Source organism: Tursiops truncatus, chromosome 3 (assembly GCF_011762595.2).
Source record: "Tursiops truncatus isolate mTurTru1 chromosome 3, mTurTru1.mat.Y, whole genome shotgun sequence".
In the NCBI taxonomy this organism is placed as follows: domain Eukaryota; kingdom Metazoa; phylum Chordata; class Mammalia; order Artiodactyla; family Delphinidae; genus Tursiops; species Tursiops truncatus.
In genome coordinates, this window is record NC_047036.1 from 169897690 (window position 1) to 169915028 (window position 17339).

General features: G+C 57.1%; 1 protein-coding gene across 5 annotated transcripts in view; it reads right to left on the reverse strand.

Moving 5' to 3' along the window:
- The window catches only part of DOT1L (DOT1 like histone lysine methyltransferase), a 55042-nt gene extending 37981 nt beyond the window's left edge, over window positions 1-17061 (reverse strand). For 2 of the 5 annotated variants that reach the window (XM_033854839.2, XM_033854848.2), the window contains exons 1-2: window positions 16735-17060; window positions 4306-4349 (exon numbers count right to left, since the gene is read on the reverse strand). In XM_033854839.2, coding sequence (XP_033710730.1) covers window positions 4306-4349; window positions 16735-16815 — 125 coding nt within the window. In that variant the 5' untranslated portion in view covers window positions 16816-17060. Of the gene's footprint in view, window positions 1-4305; window positions 4350-4473; window positions 4706-16734 lie in introns of all 5 variants that reach the window. The other 3 variants (XM_033854840.2, XM_033854837.2, XM_033854842.2) reach the window with 3 other exon arrangements.
- Between the last annotated feature and the right edge of the window lie 278 nt (window positions 17062-17339).

The window sequence follows — 17339 nt, forward strand, 5'->3', positions numbered from 1 at the left end:
CTTCTCCAGGGGAAAAACCAGAGCTCTCTGGAGCAGTGGCCGACTCTTGGGCTGGGACACAGCAAATTCAAGATGACTCTGGAGCATCTGGCGGCTCCAGTAAGTGAGGATGTGCTCAGAGTGGGCGAGGCCAAGTCAAAGGGACTGGGCACAAACCCAAAGAGCCCCCCAGGCCAGCACAGGAACAGTCTGAGGAGCAAAACAAGTAATGCAGCAGCGGGGTATGACCCACAGAATGAAGTCAATGCCTGCGGAGGAACAGCCCTTCCTCACAGAAGAGTTCCAATTAATAAATGGAGGGAGAATGACGGAAACAGAAAAGCACCTTTTGGGACTACCCTGGCGGTCCAGTGGTTAAGACTCTGCGCTTCCCCTGCAGTGGGCATGGGTTCAGACTACGATCCCGCATGCCACGCAGCACGGCCAAAAAAGAAAAAAAAGTATCTTTCAAATGCCCCAGTAACTAGTCCTTGCAGGTGAGACCCACCTCTGGATGCTAAAATCAGAAGCAAAAGTCCAAGAAGAAACAGGATATCTGCACAGCCTCCCAGTATTGGGCTGGCCAAAAGGTTTGTTCAGAAACCCGAATGAACCTTTTGGCCAACCCAATATTTCCCCCACGATTTTTATTAATTAAAAAGGGGAAAACAGTAACTTTACACCGGAGAAATCTGGAAGATACCACCTCAACCACATGATCCAAGTTAATGTCATCGTGGCAAGACATGTAGATGCCATGTGCCTCTTGCTGTACTCAGAGCTCTTATCAGGAACACTGTTTTGTCAAATACTTTTTCTGCACCCATTCCATACTATTTGGAAGCAGACCACACGTGACGTTTTCATCCATAAATATTTCAGTATTTAACTGTAAAAGTTATGGCTTCTTTTTTTCTAAAACATAAGTGGATGCCACTGTCACACCTAGGGAAAATAACACCAGGAATAGTAGAGAATTCCTCAAACTCATAATGGGCATCTGTGAAGAACCTACGGCTAACATCACCTCAGTGGTGGAAGACTAAACCTTTCCCACCAGGATCAGGGAAAAGGCAAGAATACCAGATTTCACCACTTCATTGCAAAACAGTCTTGAAGGTCCCAGGCAATTCAATAAGCTCCAGAAAAAGAAATGAAATCATGAAGCCTGTAAAGGAAGAAGTAACGCTGTCCCCACTTACAGGTGATACAATTATTTCCACAGCAAGTCCCAGGAAATCTATAAAACTACCACTAGGATTGATGAATTAAGCACAAGGTCATGGTTAATACACAAAAATCAGCAGTATTTTTACCCACTACCAGAAGGCAAATAGAACATAAAATTTAACACACAATCCCACTTATGGTAGTGCCAAAAGCATGAGTGAGCTAGGAATAAACCTAACAAAAGGTTGTCCAAGACCTCAACACTGCAATGCCAGAGCTGCCAAGAGAAGTGCTGAAAGGCTTAAGTAAGTGCAAAGGTATACCATGTTCATGGATTGGAAGACTCAACAGTGATGGTAAATCTCTCCAAGATGACCTACAGATTCAATTCCTAACTAAACTGTGCAAAAATCAACAAGCTGATTCTAATATTTACATGGAAATGCAAAGGAGATGGAATAAACAAAGCAACATTTCAAAAGAAGAACAAAGATGGAGGACTGACTCTGTCTGATTCCAAAGCTTACCATAAAGCTGTGGTAACCAAGGTTTTGTACTGCCCGAAGGAGAGAGCCATGAATCAGCGGCACAGAACAGAGTCTAGAAATAAACCACCTGGTACACTGTCAACTGATCTTTCATAAGGGTGACAAGGAAATTCCACAGAGAAAGGACAGTTTCATCAACAAATGCTGCTGGAACTACTGGACGTCTGGCATGCAAAACAATAAACTTGAGCCCATACTTTGCACCACATGTAAAAATTTATTCAAAATGGATGAAAAGATATAAATGTAAAACCCAAACTATAAAACTTCCAGAAAACACAGGAGAAAACCTTTGTGACCTTGAGTTAGGCAAACACGTCTTAGCATGCAAAAAACCCACAAACTATAAAGAAAAAAAAAAAGGTGATAAACTGGACTTCTATCAAAATTTAAGATATCTGCTCTTTAAAAGACAATGTCATGAGCATGAAGAGACAAGCCACAGACCAGAAGAAAACATACCTGATAAGGATAAATCACAATGATAAAGAATGCTCAAAATTCAATAATTAAAAAACAACCAGTTTTTAAAACGAGGCAAAAGATGATGAACATCATCAATTATTAGGAAAACTCTCATTAAAACCGCAATGATACCACCCCACGACTCGAACAGGACCAGCAAGAACAACCCAGTGAACATCACCTGCCAACAACAGGAGCCACGGGAGCGGTCCTGCACCGCTGCCTGCAGCGCCAGGTGGGGCGGCCCCTTTGGAAAGCACCTTGGCAGCCTGTCTTCAAGCACAACCCAGCAATCCCACTCCCGGGTATTTACGCGGATGTGTAAATACACGGATGTGTCCACACAAAAACCTCCGCGGGATGTTTACAACAGCTTCATTTACAATTGCCGAAAATCGAGATCCACCCAAACATGTCTGTCATCTGGTAAACGAATGAGAGAACTGTGGTCCATCCTGCAATGATGCACTCCTCACGAATAAAAAGGAAAAACTATTGTTACATTTTTAAAAAATGTAAAATTCTAGAAAATGCAAAGTAATCCACAGCGGCAGAAAGCAGGTTGGGCTGCCTGGGACAGAAGGGAGGGAGAGGTGGCCGAGAGAGGGCACAAGGAAACGCAGGGGTGACTCTGTACACTGGTACATGGGGACACCCACGCATCCACGTCGGCCACTGTACACTTTCCACACGTGCAGTCTCCTGCACTTCAACCACACCTCGACTGTGTCATAATAAACCCTAACATGGAAAAGAAGAAAGTGAATGGAAGCACAGGTGAAACAAAAGCAGCTGAGAGTCGGCGAGTGCTGGGCTGGGTGGCTCATAACACCCACTGCCTACCTCTAGGCATGTCGTAAATCCTCCAGGATAAAAAGTAAAATAAGAGGAAAAACAAAATAGGTAACCACTGTCTTTGCCAGTGAACAGAACCCGCCTTCGGGGACACGAGGGAAGGAGGTGAAGTCGCCTGTGAGACGAGGACCAGGCCCGGCTGGACAGCTGCAAACCCAGTCCTGACGCCCCGCACTGCAGGGAGACACCCCCTCCCTGCAGAAAGGAAGCAGGTAGGGAGGCTGACCCGCCCCCGGAGCTCACTCGGCTCCGGCTCCGGGGAGCGGGTGAGAACCCAGGCCGGCCGACTCAGTGCCCCCTGCCTAATCACACAGCCCCACTTCCTAACCAGCAGTCTTCTTTAAAAATAAACCATTATTTTTATGATATATTACACCATTAACAACAAAAAAAGTAGATCCCAAATTCTCAGCACCACCCCTGGACAGGCCCACCCTGCAAGACTCACACCCATGATTTCACTCAGTCTTCCAGACAATCCTGCAGGAGGCCCTGCTCAGACCCGAGAGCAGAGAAAACAATCTCAGGGAGTCTGAGGTCACTCAGCCACCAGGGGCAGGACGGGGCCTCATGTCACAGCCCAGACCCCAATCCTGACTCCTCCTTGGGGCACTGCCAGCCCGTCCGCCCCAGGTTCAAGTGGATATAATGGCGTGTGGCCCAGGCAGTGGCTACACAGCTAAGGATTTTAAGGAACAATGCAGCGAGATGCCAGGGCCACGGTCACACACGTGGAACATCTAAAGCCAAGAGCGGTCGCAGGATTCCGCGCGTGGGCCCGAGGGCACTCTGGAGGCCGTCGCAGACCCTCAGGTCCCACGTGAGGAGACAGCCCACTAGAAACACAGCCGGCGGCCCCCCTCCCAGATCTCGTCCGGGTCAGCCTCCTGGGCACCCGGCCTCCTCTGCACAGCACGGGGCAGGCTCACAGAGGGAAGAGCAGCCCAAACCCAAAGGTCACACCAAACCCCACGGGAGAAGAGTAAAGCAAGGTGATGAGGCGAGAGGGGAGGGGGGGTCCCTCGGGAAGCTGGCCACTCAGGATTTCCAGCCTCTTCCACAGGAAGCCAGCTCACGAAGCACCAAGACCTGTCCTGGGTCACACTCAGAGGACTTGACCCCTGACCCCACAGCCCCGCTTCCCAAGCCGCCTCGATGCTGACGATGCTGACACAGATCAGCATGGAGGAATGGGGGAGCGCACAGCTGGGGGGCTGCTGGGAACTCAGGACTGGCCCACCCCGAGGCCCCGCCCCTGAGGCCCAGCCCCAGCAGGTGCCACACTCACCGGATGGTCTCGATGATTTCATGAGCAGCATCGTGGTGTTTGTCCTGAAAGACAATGGGACAGGGTTTAGAGCCGTCCCTCCACCCTCCGGTGATGGTGGCGACCAGAGGAGGCGGGTGCTGCAGCCCCCAGGACTCCCCGCCTCATTTCCCGACCCGCGGGACCTACCAGAGAGCCCTACCCACAGCGCTGGGGCCATGTCCTGTCACGTGGGACACGCTGGCTTCGGGAGCGCCTGTTCCTGCAGCGCCCTGCCGCCCAGTGGGCTGCGGGGAAGGGACCGGGACGGAGTCTAAGCCCCCGACCCTCCTTCCCCAGGACTTCCCCCGGGTGCTCCTGCAGCCTGGAAGCCACAGGCCTGGCTCTGAATCCCTGAACCGCTGCAGGCCTCGGTTTCCATCTGTAAAATGGGGAAACACCAGTCGTGCAACCACCGGGAGCGGGCAAGCAGCGGTCCTCCCTCCCGGCCACAGCGGCGCTCTCCTGGCCCCACTGCGCCCAGCGGGCTGGCCTCGCCGCTTTTCCCGAGGAGCACATCGGGGGTCGCTCTGGCCTTTCGCCGGGGTCTTGGCGGCCAGCTAACCCAAGACCGCGCAGAAACCAAGTGAGGACGACGCATCGTGTGGACGGTCTGTAACTCTAGACTGCACCTTTGCCCCGCCAGTGAAGGTTTCTATCGTGGTGAGGAGGGGTCTCGAAAGGATGCACAGCGAGAGGAGGGGCTGCGAAGAGCATGGGCTGAAGCCGGAGGTGAGATGGTCAGGCCCAGAGCTGCCAGCCCTGCCCCGGGACAGCGACTGCCCCTCTCAGCCCAGGCCACCATTTCCACGATTCACAGAGGAGGATGGCAACGCGGGCAGAGTCCCTGCAGGTCAGGGCACGGATGCCCGTAAGGTCCCAGGACAGGGCCCCCCACGGCGCAGTGTTCCTAACAGGTCAAACAACTCCGGAAACACCCTTTGTGTCCTAAGCCTCATGTTTGCAACAGCAGCCCTACTGAGATATAATTCACACAGAATGGGCCTCCACTTCAAGTATACAGTTCAGTGGGTTTTAATACATTCAGAGCTGTGCAACCATCACCTCTATCTAGTTCCAGAACATCCCATCACCCCATTAGCAGACGTACCCCAATCCCCTCCCCAGCCCCTGATAACACTAACCCACTCTCTGTTTCTGTGGATTTGCCAGTTCTGGACCTTTGTAAATAGAATTACGATATGTGACCTTTTGCCCAGAGTCTTATTTTTTAAGGCAAAGGAAAAAACCAATCTTCTATCGTTCTTAATAACATCCTCCAACTTACCAAGGACGGAGCAGTAAATATCCATTGAACTCATATTACTTAGACAAGGCAGGGGGCGGGAGATGGAGCACGTGCGGTCCAGCACAGGACAGCCCTGCAGACCAGTGGTTCCCGAGACGGGGGAAGCGACCCGCAGCATCAGCACCACTGCTGACCCAGAAACCCTTGGGAAGAACCACTGATCGGCCCCAAGGCCTCCTGGCAAACGGCAGGAAACAGTGAGGACAGCTGGGTTTGGAAAACAGTCTGGCAGCTCCTCAAAGGTTAAACAGTTAGCAAATGACCCAGCAATTCCTCTCCTGGTGTCTGCCCAAGAGAAATGAGAATATTTGTCCACACAAAACGCTGAACATTGGGTTTCCCTGGTGGCTGGTGGCACAGTGGTTAAGAATCCAGCTGCCAATGCAGGGGACACAGGTTCGAGCCCTAGTCTGGTAAGATCCTACATGCCGCGGAGCAACGAAGCCCGTGCACCACAACTACTGAGCCTGCATGCTGCAACTACTGAAGCCTGCATGCCTAGAGCCTGTGCTCCGCAACAAGAGAAGCCACTGCAATGAGAAGCCCACACACTGCAAGGAAGAGTAGCCCCCACTCACCACAACTAGAGAAAGCCCATGCATAGCAACGAAGACCCAACACGACCAAAAAAAAAAAAACCACACACAAAAAAACCCCTGAACATTAATGTTCACAGAGGCGTGATTCATAACCGCCAAAAGGTGGAAACCACCCAAATGTCCATCAACAGATGAACAAATAAACAAATGTGTCCCTCCACACACTGAAATATTATCCATCCATGAAAAAGTGTGAAGCACTGACCCTCGCTACAACGTGGACAGACCCTGAGAACACGATGCTCAGTGAGAAAAGCCAGACAGAGGAGGACACACAGGGTGTGATTCCATTGATGGGAAATGTCCAGAACAGGCAGATCCACAGAGACAGAGAGTGCGTTCCTGGTTGTCAGGGGCTGTAGAGGGGGGTGAGAGGGATACTAATGGGGACGGGGTTTCCTCTCGGGGTGATGGAATGTTCTAAAATTGGTAGTAGTGACGACTGCACTCAATGAATACACTACAAAGCAGGGAACAGCATGCTTTAGGTGGATGAGGTGAAGACTGTGGGAATTACATCTCAAAACAGCTATCAACAACAAGAACAACAGGGACTTCCCTGGCGGTCCAGTGGTTACGACTCTGTGCTTTCACTGCCGAGGGCCCAGGTTCAATCCCTGGTCATAGAACTAAGATCCCACATGCTGCACGGTGTGGCAAAAACAAACAAACAAAAAACCACAACAAAACCTACAGGAGGAAATGCACGGTATCGTTAGAAGCACCTCCGCCTCAGTAGGAAGACACTGAGCATCTCAGACACTCACACGGCCGACAGACTCTGTTCCTGGTCCCCAACATTCAGTGAGTCCACAAAGACAGTCCTGGCAGCCCTGAACTCCCTGGGCTCCTGGACCCACTGAAAGCAGAGAAGACGCCACGCTGTCCTGCAGGGTCTGCTCAGAGACAAACGCACACAGCACAGTGTACAAGGCGCTGAGGTAGTCACAGGATGAGGAGGAGGGTCTAGAACTTTCCACCAACGCTCTCCCACGTCACACTCCTCCTGAGGGGAGCCGGCCCCCGTGCACTGAGGAGCCTCAGCAGCCCTGCGGGGCCCACGTGCAGAGGAGCCACGGGAGGGGCCTCCTGGAAGCCAGGCATCCCGCCCGGTCCAGCCTTCAGATGGGGCAGCCCCGGCTAAAGCCCCTACTGCAGCCTCCTGAGGGACCCTCGGCCGGAATCCCCTGGCCCGCCTGCTCTGAATCCCTGCCCTCAGAAACCACGGGAGGTCATCAGTGTGCGTCGTCTCAAGCTGCTAAATTCACGTCTGCGTTTAGGCCGATACACTACCCTGCGAGCACGGCCCGTAAGAACAAGTCTTAGAGCCACAGGAGGACGTGGCAGCAGCCAGGAGAGTCTGATTCCAGTCACCACTGTGGAGTTACAAAACAGGGTGTGCGCTCTGAAAGGACCCCGTGAGCATGCGCGTGTGCCTGAGCGTGCGCCGCGTGGCAGCCCCGTGCCGGCTCGGACTGCGCTCCCTCCCTCGGCGCCCCCCAGGAGGCTGGACGCGCCCCAGAGACGCTCCTCCTGCAGGGGTGGCAGGGGCCCTCACGGCACGCGGGCCGCAGCCCTGGCTGAGCCACTACGTCTCAGACCGAATCACGCAGACCTGGGAAGACGGGGGCCTGGAACGTGGTCTCATCTGTGATGAGATGAACTCAAGCTTTCCCAAGCTTTCAACTTTCAAACCAGAACAAAAGGAAGGAAACAGTTTATGATGTGCCTCCTACTATCTGAGGATGCTGCTTTAGGGACTGGCCAGCTTCCAGCGACCGTCCTGAGTCGTATGATTTAAGATGCCCTGATCACCATCGATGATTCAGAAGCTCTCACAGCTTCTCGGCTGTGGCCTCTTCTTCTGCTTCACAGGCCTTCAGAACAGATTGACGCCAGAAGCCGACCCAGAAAGGTCCAACTGAGAACAGCCCTGAGGAAGCCCGCGCTTAGGAGCGCCCACACCTCCTTCCCCAGGGGAACCCTGGAACTCCGGAGTTTGAGGCCAGCCCTGGTCTTGCTGCACGGGACGCCCGGCCTCCCTGTCCCAGCCACAGCCCCGGCCCGCTGCTGGCTGCCTGCTGAGTCAGTGACTAACCCAGGCTCTTCTCACTGACAGCCTCAGAGCCTCCGCAGGAAGCCGCGCAGAGGCTTAGCGAAATGCTGCTCAGCACAGAGCCGCGGCCTCACTGCGGGGTCCTGGGAAAGCAGCCGCAATAAGCACAGCCGTTCCCGCCTGAAAAAGCACGCTGTGCGCAAGCCGGGGGCTGTCATCAGGCCTGAGCCGCCACCAAGCCCGTCCCGTCCGCTCCCCTCCCCTGCCCAGCTCAGGGGAGGGCGGGGGCCGCCCACGGGGCTGGGGAGTCTGGCTGTCCCACTCTGCAGGCCCCTGCCTCCTCCTTGACCGTGAAGACAGGTGTGGGAACAGGAACTCCACCCGGACGCCCGCAGGTCTGGTTCTGCCCCTGCTCGTCCCTGCAGGCCCTGCACCCGGCGTGAGGAGCCTGGACAGGAGGCCTCCTGGGTGCTCGCTGCCAGGGCACAGCCCACCCCTGAGCACACAGGCTGGTTCACGGTGACAGGGGCACGACATCTGGAAACATCGTCCCTCGAGGACCCGGCGAGAGGCAGGGGGCAGAGACTAGGGAGGAGACAAGACGTGGACTCCGTCCTCCTCTTCCCACTTGCAGCAGGAAGACGCCGGGACCCAGGGGGCCTCCGAGGCAGGGGCATCACACCGGGACGAGCATCAGAATCCCTGGTCAGAGTGGAGCTCTGGGGCCCACCCGCAAAGTTTCAGAGTCAGCAGGTCTGGGCCCCAGGCACCCGCATTCCTAACCAGTTCCAGCTGGTGGGGAAGCTGCTGGCCCAGGGGCCCTGCTCAGAGAACCACCGGCCTGAAGCAAGCAGGGACCACACTCTGTATCACCGTCTGCTGGGGGCAGAAGTGCCCAGGAGGTGTCGAGGGGGAGCACCCTGGGACTCTGCCCGCGGTCCCCACTCCCCAGCAGGCTGCAGGGGGCACTGCCTGCGGGCTGGGGGTCGCTGCCTTCTTCCCCGAGGCTCTGCACACCTCTGGAGACCTGGGGTGGAGGCCAAGGCAAGTGGGACAGAGCGGCCAGGATGTGATGCACGCACTGCTTCCCAAAGTGGAGAAGCACAGCGGGAGGAGTCAAAGGCACGGGAGATGGAACACGGCGGGAGTTCTGCCGGCTGTCTGTCTGCCTCTCTCAGTGGCAGGGCTTTGAGAGCAGAGGTCTGGCTGGAGGAGTGGAAAATCCACAGAAGGCTCTCAGTCTGGGAGGAAAGCCAGGTGGGTGAGCAGAGGGCCCCGAGGCCCAGTGAAGGAGCTCAGCCTCACCTCTCAGCCTGCAGCCCCGCTGGGGAGCACCCACTTGCCAAGGAGAGGGAGCAGGGCGTGAAGGGGGAGGCAGAGGGCCAGCGCCTGCGGTGGGCCTGAGTATTCAAGAAGCAAACAGGTTTTCAATCGAAAATGAGTGCATTTCACACAGGGGCAGGGGTGGCAGAGAGATTGGCTGTGCAGCATCACACAGGTCTCGTCCACAGTCAGCCCTGGATGTCCGCAGGCCCCCAGCAAGGGGGTGCTGCCTGGCCCCAGGACCGTACCTGAGGACAAGCCAGGCCAAGGATGGGAACCGCCCGGTAAAGCGATGCAAAGGAAAGAGCCAGGAAGGAGGCTCTCCTCCCACTGCCCACCCGGTCCTCTCCCCGCAGGGCCAGGCGACAAACCAGGCTGGTCTCGGGACCGAGCCGCGTCTCGAAACCCTGCCCGCGAGACTGGCACTGCAAGAACAGTCAACATGGGAAAACAGGAAGGGGCTGCCGGGACCCCATGAGGCCAAAGTCCAGCTGGAGGAGGAAGAGAGAAGAGGGAGCAGGCTCGTGGCTCCCGGGCCACGGACACGGTGCAGGACACGGTGGGCCCGTGGCCCTGACCCGGGCGGGTGGGACCCGCTGTGCACACTGGGGTCCCGATGACCAGGGTCCAAGGAAGGAGCCCTCACGAGGGAGAGGGGTCTAGAGCCTCACTGTGCCCACAGCGGCCCCTGGCCACCTGGACAAGGGGCAATGGTGCGCGCTGGCCCACTCCAGTGACGTGTGCTGTGAGCACAAGATGCACGCAGATTTCTAAGACAGCACGTGCAAGCACACACACACGAAGTAAAACTGCCCTTTACTAATTTTTTAAACGACACATTGAAAACGTAGTATTTGGGCTATACTCCGTTATGTACAACGCTATGAAAACGTACCTCGCCTCCCCCTTTTGACTCGTCACGTGGCTCCCAGTAGGGCATGTGCGTGGCTCCTGTGCCCCCTCACCTACCGCCACACCTGCAGGAGCGTTTCCAGACCTGACCCTGAGCTCCACGCCTGGGTCCGCAGCTCACGGAAGCTAGTCTGCGCAGAGCCAGGACCGGCTGGGACGCCCTGCTGTCGGGGCAGCCGTCCTTCTGCAGGACGGGCATGGGTGTGTCCATAGGAGGACGGGGTGCCACGGTGGCTCCAGGGGTGACAAGACCATTTCAGTTGCTTCAATCCAAACTAGCCCACCTGTAACAGCCCAGGTCACCCACCCACACAAGGAGCGCCTGCAAGTGCTTAGCGCCTGATGCCGGGGGTCCGCATGGAGGGGCCGTCGTGCAGTGACTCCGGTGGGACGGGGGAACACAACAACCAAAAGTTCACCACCAGAACTTTTCTTGCCCTCACCAAAGAAAATGCTTTACTGCCACAGAGCAGTCCGGCCTGAGGCCGAGGCCGTGACGGGAAGGGAGGGAAAGCCCAGGGACCGAGGGGGCACAGCTGGAGAAGGACTCACCTGGAGCTCCCCAAGCGACAAGCAGCAGCATGGCCTCCACCCCGCGGTCTCAAAGGCCAAGGCGAGCTGCACTCCCAGCCTTCAACTGTCTCCCACTCCAGCAAGGGGTCCTGTTAGCACCGTATCAGTGCAACTGTCATCGCCCCACCCCAGGACCAAGCCAAACGAACGCCTCTCCAGGGGCTTCGAGACCCCACAACCTGGTCCACACACACGGGAGCATCACTCAGCCACGCAAAGGGGTGAAGCCCTGACACAACAACGTGGACGGACCCTGAGAACACGATGCTCAGTTGAGAGAAGCCAGACACAGAAGGACACACAGTGTGTGATTCCACTGATGGGAGCCGTCCAGAACAGGCAGATCCACAGACACAGAGAATGGGTTCCTAGTGTCAGGGGCTGGGCCAGGGGACTGCGGGCCCTTTGCGCTGATGGAACGTTCTGGAATTAGAAGTGATGGTTGCACCGCTCTGTGAATATAGTAGAAACCACTAAATTGTACACTTCACATGGGTGGTGTGTGAATGCTATCTTGACAAAGCTGTTATTTAAAAAGACACAAAACCCACAAGACCCAGCACGGCTCCTCTTCCCCTTGTCCCGCCCCTTCACCTGGTGTCTGTCCCAGACCAGGTGTGGGCCCAGCGTGTCCTGTGGCCCCAGCACCTGCTCCCCGGTGGGAGCCTCACTCAGCCTGCAGGGTGAGCACAGAGCAGACGCCAGGGAGCCACCTGCAGACCACGGGAAATGTGAGCCACCACCACCATGCGACGTGCAAATCCTTCCCGAGAGCTCCCCGCCCCGAGCCTCACGACTCCCGCCATCCCTGTGGGCACCACCCCGTGGCGGCCCCCTGGCCCCCAGCACACAGCCTGCAAAACCCCTTCCCCACCCGGGAAAAGACGCATCAGGTTTTTAAGGGAGAAGCATTCTCAGAGGTAACCTCTCTCACACACCGGCTGCCCGTGCACCTGGTGTGAGTCTAACGCGCTTTCCTGGCATTGGCCGCGCACCCCATGACTAACTGAGGGGATTTAAACGGAAGCCCCTCAGAGATGAGGAGACATCGTCATCCAAGGTCAATACTCAGTGAAGCACACAGCCTCCGACCTCCCAACTGCAGCTCACGGGAACCTGTGACTCGGCAGCCCTGCCAGGCGCCCTGGACAGGAAGAGGGCCCGGTCCGACACAGGGGCGCCAAGGAACAGAGCCCCGGGCCAGGCACCGCGACAGCGCCCATGGGTGGGGAGAGAGAGTCTGGGAAGGAACGACAAAGGCAGGCGGTGAGGGAGGCACTACAGAGCCACGTGTGAGCTGCGGAGCACGGCACGTCCTCTGTGAACACCCTTGGGACCGCTCAACGCCATGGGCGCAGCAGGAGACCCGGCTGGTGGGAACGGCAGGGACAGCTTGAAGGGACAGAGAAGATGCCAAAGAGGCCTCCAGGCAGCGCCCTGAGTGGGAGGAAGGAAACAGGACTGTCATCCCACAGCCAGGGAGAGAAGGCGCATGCACTGGGGCAGAGCGCCAGGACCACGAGAGGAGGACACGGCAGAAAGAAAGAGGCAGGAGAGGGGTTTCCTGGGAGACGAGCGCCGGGCCGGGACCCAGGGACGCGCAGACACAGCCAGTCGCACCCTACAGGTCACCGAATTCAAAAGGGACACCAAACACTCTGTATCTTGATTGTACCAATGCCAACAAAATCATTACATCGGTGCGTAGCTTTGTAAGATGCCACCATCAGGAGAAACTGAGTAAAGAGAACGTGGGATGTCTCCGTCTTATTTCTGACGGCTGTGCAAGAATCTACAATAATCTCAAAATAAAAAAGTTTAATTAAGGAAAAAAGGATGCAGTTCCTAGAGGTAGACTGGGGGCAGGTCCCCTGCAGTTCCCGCCACCTCCTGCCTAGTGAATATCCAAAGGGCCAGCCACCTCTGGCTCCTCCCACCAGGAACAGAGTACACAGGCAGCATTTGGACGTTAAGGTACAAAAGTTCAAAAGCTAACAGTCACGTACGTATGGAATATCAGGCTTTTCAGGTGATCCCTTCCTCTTTAAAGAGGCTACTTCACCCACAGAAAGTCGTTAAAGGGTTAACCTGCCTTCCACCTGAGCTCAGATCAGGCAGGACTCATACCAGCAGAGGTCAGATCAGAAAATATTTTCTGAGTCACAGGGAGGGATGGCTCACTCGGCCACCCACTTCAGCTACTACTCACAGTCGAGTGAAGGGCATGACTGCTCAGCGGGCATTCATCAGAGACTTGTGGGCTCTGAGGAGGAAGCCAGAAGCAGGCGGGGACAGTCACGCTGGGGCCGCTCCACCCCCACAGCCTCAGTGAGTCACGGAGGGGAAGGACCACTGCACACCCTCGCAGGCTCCTGCCCAGCCATCAGGCAGCCGAAGATACCACCTGCTCCCTCCTGAGCTGAGACCCGGTTTTCCCACCAAAAGAAGGGCCATGCTGCTTTAGAAATGCTGCCGTGAGCTACAAGTGGATATCTGGGAACTCTCAGTCACAGAAGGAACAAAACTCGCCCTGCACCCCCTGCACCCCGCCCTCCCATTTGTCAATTGCGCAAAAGCCCATTTTGGAGGCTGGACACTTCCGCGTGCGGACGGCTGTGGCTGTTTGCACTTCCTCCTGCAGGTGCCCCCTCCTCAGAGAAGCCACCCACACCTCCCCCAGGGCAAACCTGGCAGCCCCACCCTCTGGGACCTCAGCTGGTCCCATATACGGGGCACTACACCTCAGGTGACCTTCTGTGTTTATAGATCACCTACCGTCCTTCGTTCATAAGTTTCTTGAGAATAAGAATACTGTCTACTGTCCTCCGCGCCCCCTGGAACACTGAGTGTAAATATCCAGGAGGTGCTTGCAGAATGAATGAATCAATGAACAAACAAGCTCAGTCATTTCAAACGTGCGGTCACATGAGTAATCTGACCTTCTGAAAAGTTAAGCTTCTAGAAGGAGCCCATTTTCTTAATGTACTCAGCATCGAGTCATCACAAAATACGAACTCTTATAAAGTACCGCCCCCTCACTTCCCGTGAGAAAGCAAAATTCCTCAGCGGGGAAATGGGAGGGTAGCAGACGTTACCCGCAAAGCTTTAGGAAGGCTGCGGCTCGCTGAGCCCTTCACTAGGGCCCCTGACTGCTTGCCTGGTAGTGGGACAGACACACCAGGAACGGCTGCTGACCAGCAGGAGGAGCGCCCGGCCAGGCAGGCAGCACACCCCGCACCCTGCCAAGCAAGGTCCGGCCAGCAAGGGAAAGACGCTCTCCACTTCAGAACCGCCCACCGCTAGAAAGCCAGGTCCTGCCAGGGCCTGGACACATGAGGCCTTTCTTACAAGGGTTACAAATCTGTGGCCTTGCTCTGCCTCGAATAAAAGACAGAGATGGGGACAACGTGACCATCTCCAGATGAACTTTCATCTTTGTTTCAAGTGCCTGGGTGCTGGGTCACAGTGGATTTCTAAATTCTTCCAATACTCAAAAATACCAATTTCTAAGATGCAGAAGGGTTGTTAAACATACACTTAGCACAGTCCCCAGTCCCACTCCTGAGTATTTTCTCAAGTGACGTAAAAACCCAAGTTCACATGGAAACCTGCCCTGGGATGTTTACAGCAGCTTTATTCCTGATCCCCTCAAAACTGGAAATATCCCACAAGTCCTGCCACCCGTAGGCGAATGGACAAACGGAAAATGGAATACAACACAGGAAGAAAAAGGGGTGACTTCTCATACCCACAACAACAGGGATGACGGACTTCCCTGGTGGTCCAGTGGCTAAGACTCCGCGCTCCCAATGCAGGGGGCCTGGGGTCCGTCCTTGCTCAGGGAACTAGATCCCGCACGCCGCAACTAAAAGATCCTGCACGCGGCAATGAAGATCCCATGTGCCGCAACTAAGACCCACCACAGCCAAGTAAATAACTAAATAAATAAATATTAAAAAAAAAAAACAGGGATGAATCTCTGATAGGTTTTGCTGAGCCAAAGCAGCCAGAATCAAAAAGCTACATACTGTTGTTCCGTTTATCTGACTTTCTGGAAAAGCCAAAACTTTAGGGACAGAGAGGAGATTAGTGGCCAAGAGGCTAGAGGCGCGCTGGCGCCAAAGGGCAGCAAATGGGATGACGGGATTGCTCTGCCGCCTGACGGCGATCATCTGTCAAAACTCCTAGAACTGTGCACTACAAGTGAACTATGCTTCACGGCTACTAAGGATAAACGAATTATATTACATTTTGAAAAATGCGCCGGCCAGCCAACCGGTACATGACAAGTGCAGTAAGAGGGGCGGGGGAGGTGAGGCAAGTGGATCAGCTGGAGTTCTGAAGGTTCTCCCCACTTTCAGTTTCCGTGCCCTGGGATGTCTCCCCGCCCTGCCCACTGCTCAGGCCGCCCACCGGGCCACCCGGAGCTACCCAACCGGAAAAGCCAGAGCCCGGGCTCAGCCGCGCCTCCGGGCGCAGGAAGAGCAAAAATAGAAAGCGCCGGTGCGCAGTGGCGGGCTGGAAACCCTCGGACCTCGGAGAACCGGGGAGAACCGCGGCCCGGAGCCAACATCGGCTCCCGGGCGGTCCCAGCGTCCCGACCCCGCCCCCGGCCGCGACACAGTTTCCACAAACTGACACACACGGAGCCCGCGCGAGGGGCGGGGCGCGCGGGCTTCCCCGCCGGGTCCCTGGAGGCCGGTCCCCCGCAAGCCGAGCGCGCGAAAGAGCGCCCCAAAGGCGCCGGCCCACGGCGCCCGCTGCGCTTTCCCTCCCGAAGGCGGGCTGCAGGGCCCAAGCGTGGACCCTGGGACACGAACACGCGCACCACGCCGCCACCGGGGACGAGAGGCCGGGCGCCCACCCGGCTGGGCACCCTACATTTCTGGAACCACCGGGACGCCTGTGTAAATTTCCGTTTGCCCTGTCATTTTCCAAAGGCCACTCAAAATCAGGGGACAGAATGCCTCCTCTCCAAGGGTCCGGCCAGTCCACCCAAATTAGGTGACAGAACGCCTCCTCTCCAAGGGTCCTGCCAGCCCTCCCACTCAAATTAGGTGACAGAACGCCTCCTCTCCAAGGGTCCTGCCAGCCCACCCACTCATGATCAGGGAACAGAATGCCTCCTTTCCAAAGGTCCAGCCAGTCCTGCCACTCAAGATCAGAGGGACAAAATGCCTAACTAAAACAAAACAAAAACACAAAAAACTGGAAAGAGGGAGAAAAGGGTGTCCTCAAAAATAAAAAAGCTAAGCACGTTGACAGCGCCAAGAATTAACTACCAGGAAGAAGAAACCCTACATGTCAGATCATAAAGTACGGACAGGCAAGCCCGCCGGCAGTCCAGGCCCGGGGGTACCGGGGACCCCAGCCCGGCAGAGCCAACGGCAGCCCGGCTGGGGCGCCCCTCGGAAGCGCGGGGTCCCCGCGGCCGAGTCTGCGCCCCCGGCCGGCCCCGGCTCCCCTCTGCCCACCCTGCGCGCGGAGGCTGGAAACGGCCGCGGAGAACCACGGCGGGGCGGGAAGGAGGGTCCAAAGAGGGTCTGGGGACTCGAGTCGCTCCGTTTCTCGGTGGGCCCAGCGCTCGCCGTGGGGGAAGAGGGGCGGGGGTCCGGGGGGAGGGGACGGGCGGCACTCACGTAGACCGGCAGCGGCCACGGGTAGACGGCGGGCTCAGCCCCCACGGGCGACTTGAGCCTCAGCTCCAGCTTCTCCCCCATGTCTGCGCGCGCGGCCGCCGCACCATGCTAGTCGGGCGGTTGGGGGAGGGGCGGGGCGCCGCCGGCGGGGGCGGGGCAGGCAGGCGGGCGGGCGGAGGAGGGCGGGCGGGCGGGCGGGCGGGAGGCTGAGGGGAGGGGGCCTGGCCTGGGCCTCAGCCGCCGCCGCCGCGCTCCCGTCCGGCCCCCGGCTCCCTCTTTGTGGTCACAGGCCCGGAGCCTCCAGCGCCGCCGCCATCTTGGGCCGGCGTGAGGCGAGCACAATGAGCCGGGGGCCGGGCTGAACCACTCGCGGCGCGCGCGCGGGGGGGCCCGGCGCGAAGAGGCGGCGCGCTCCCGCTGCCCCGCCCGCCGCTCCGCGCGCGCCCCCCCTCAGCCCCGCCCCGTGGGCTCGCCCGCTCTCACGCACGCACGAACGCACGCACGCACGTCCTCGGCTGCCCCCGGCCTACCCCACCGGCCCGACGTGGGGACCCGGGGAGACCCCTCGGGGCCTGCGGTGGCGGGTTCGAGTCCACCTCTTGGCG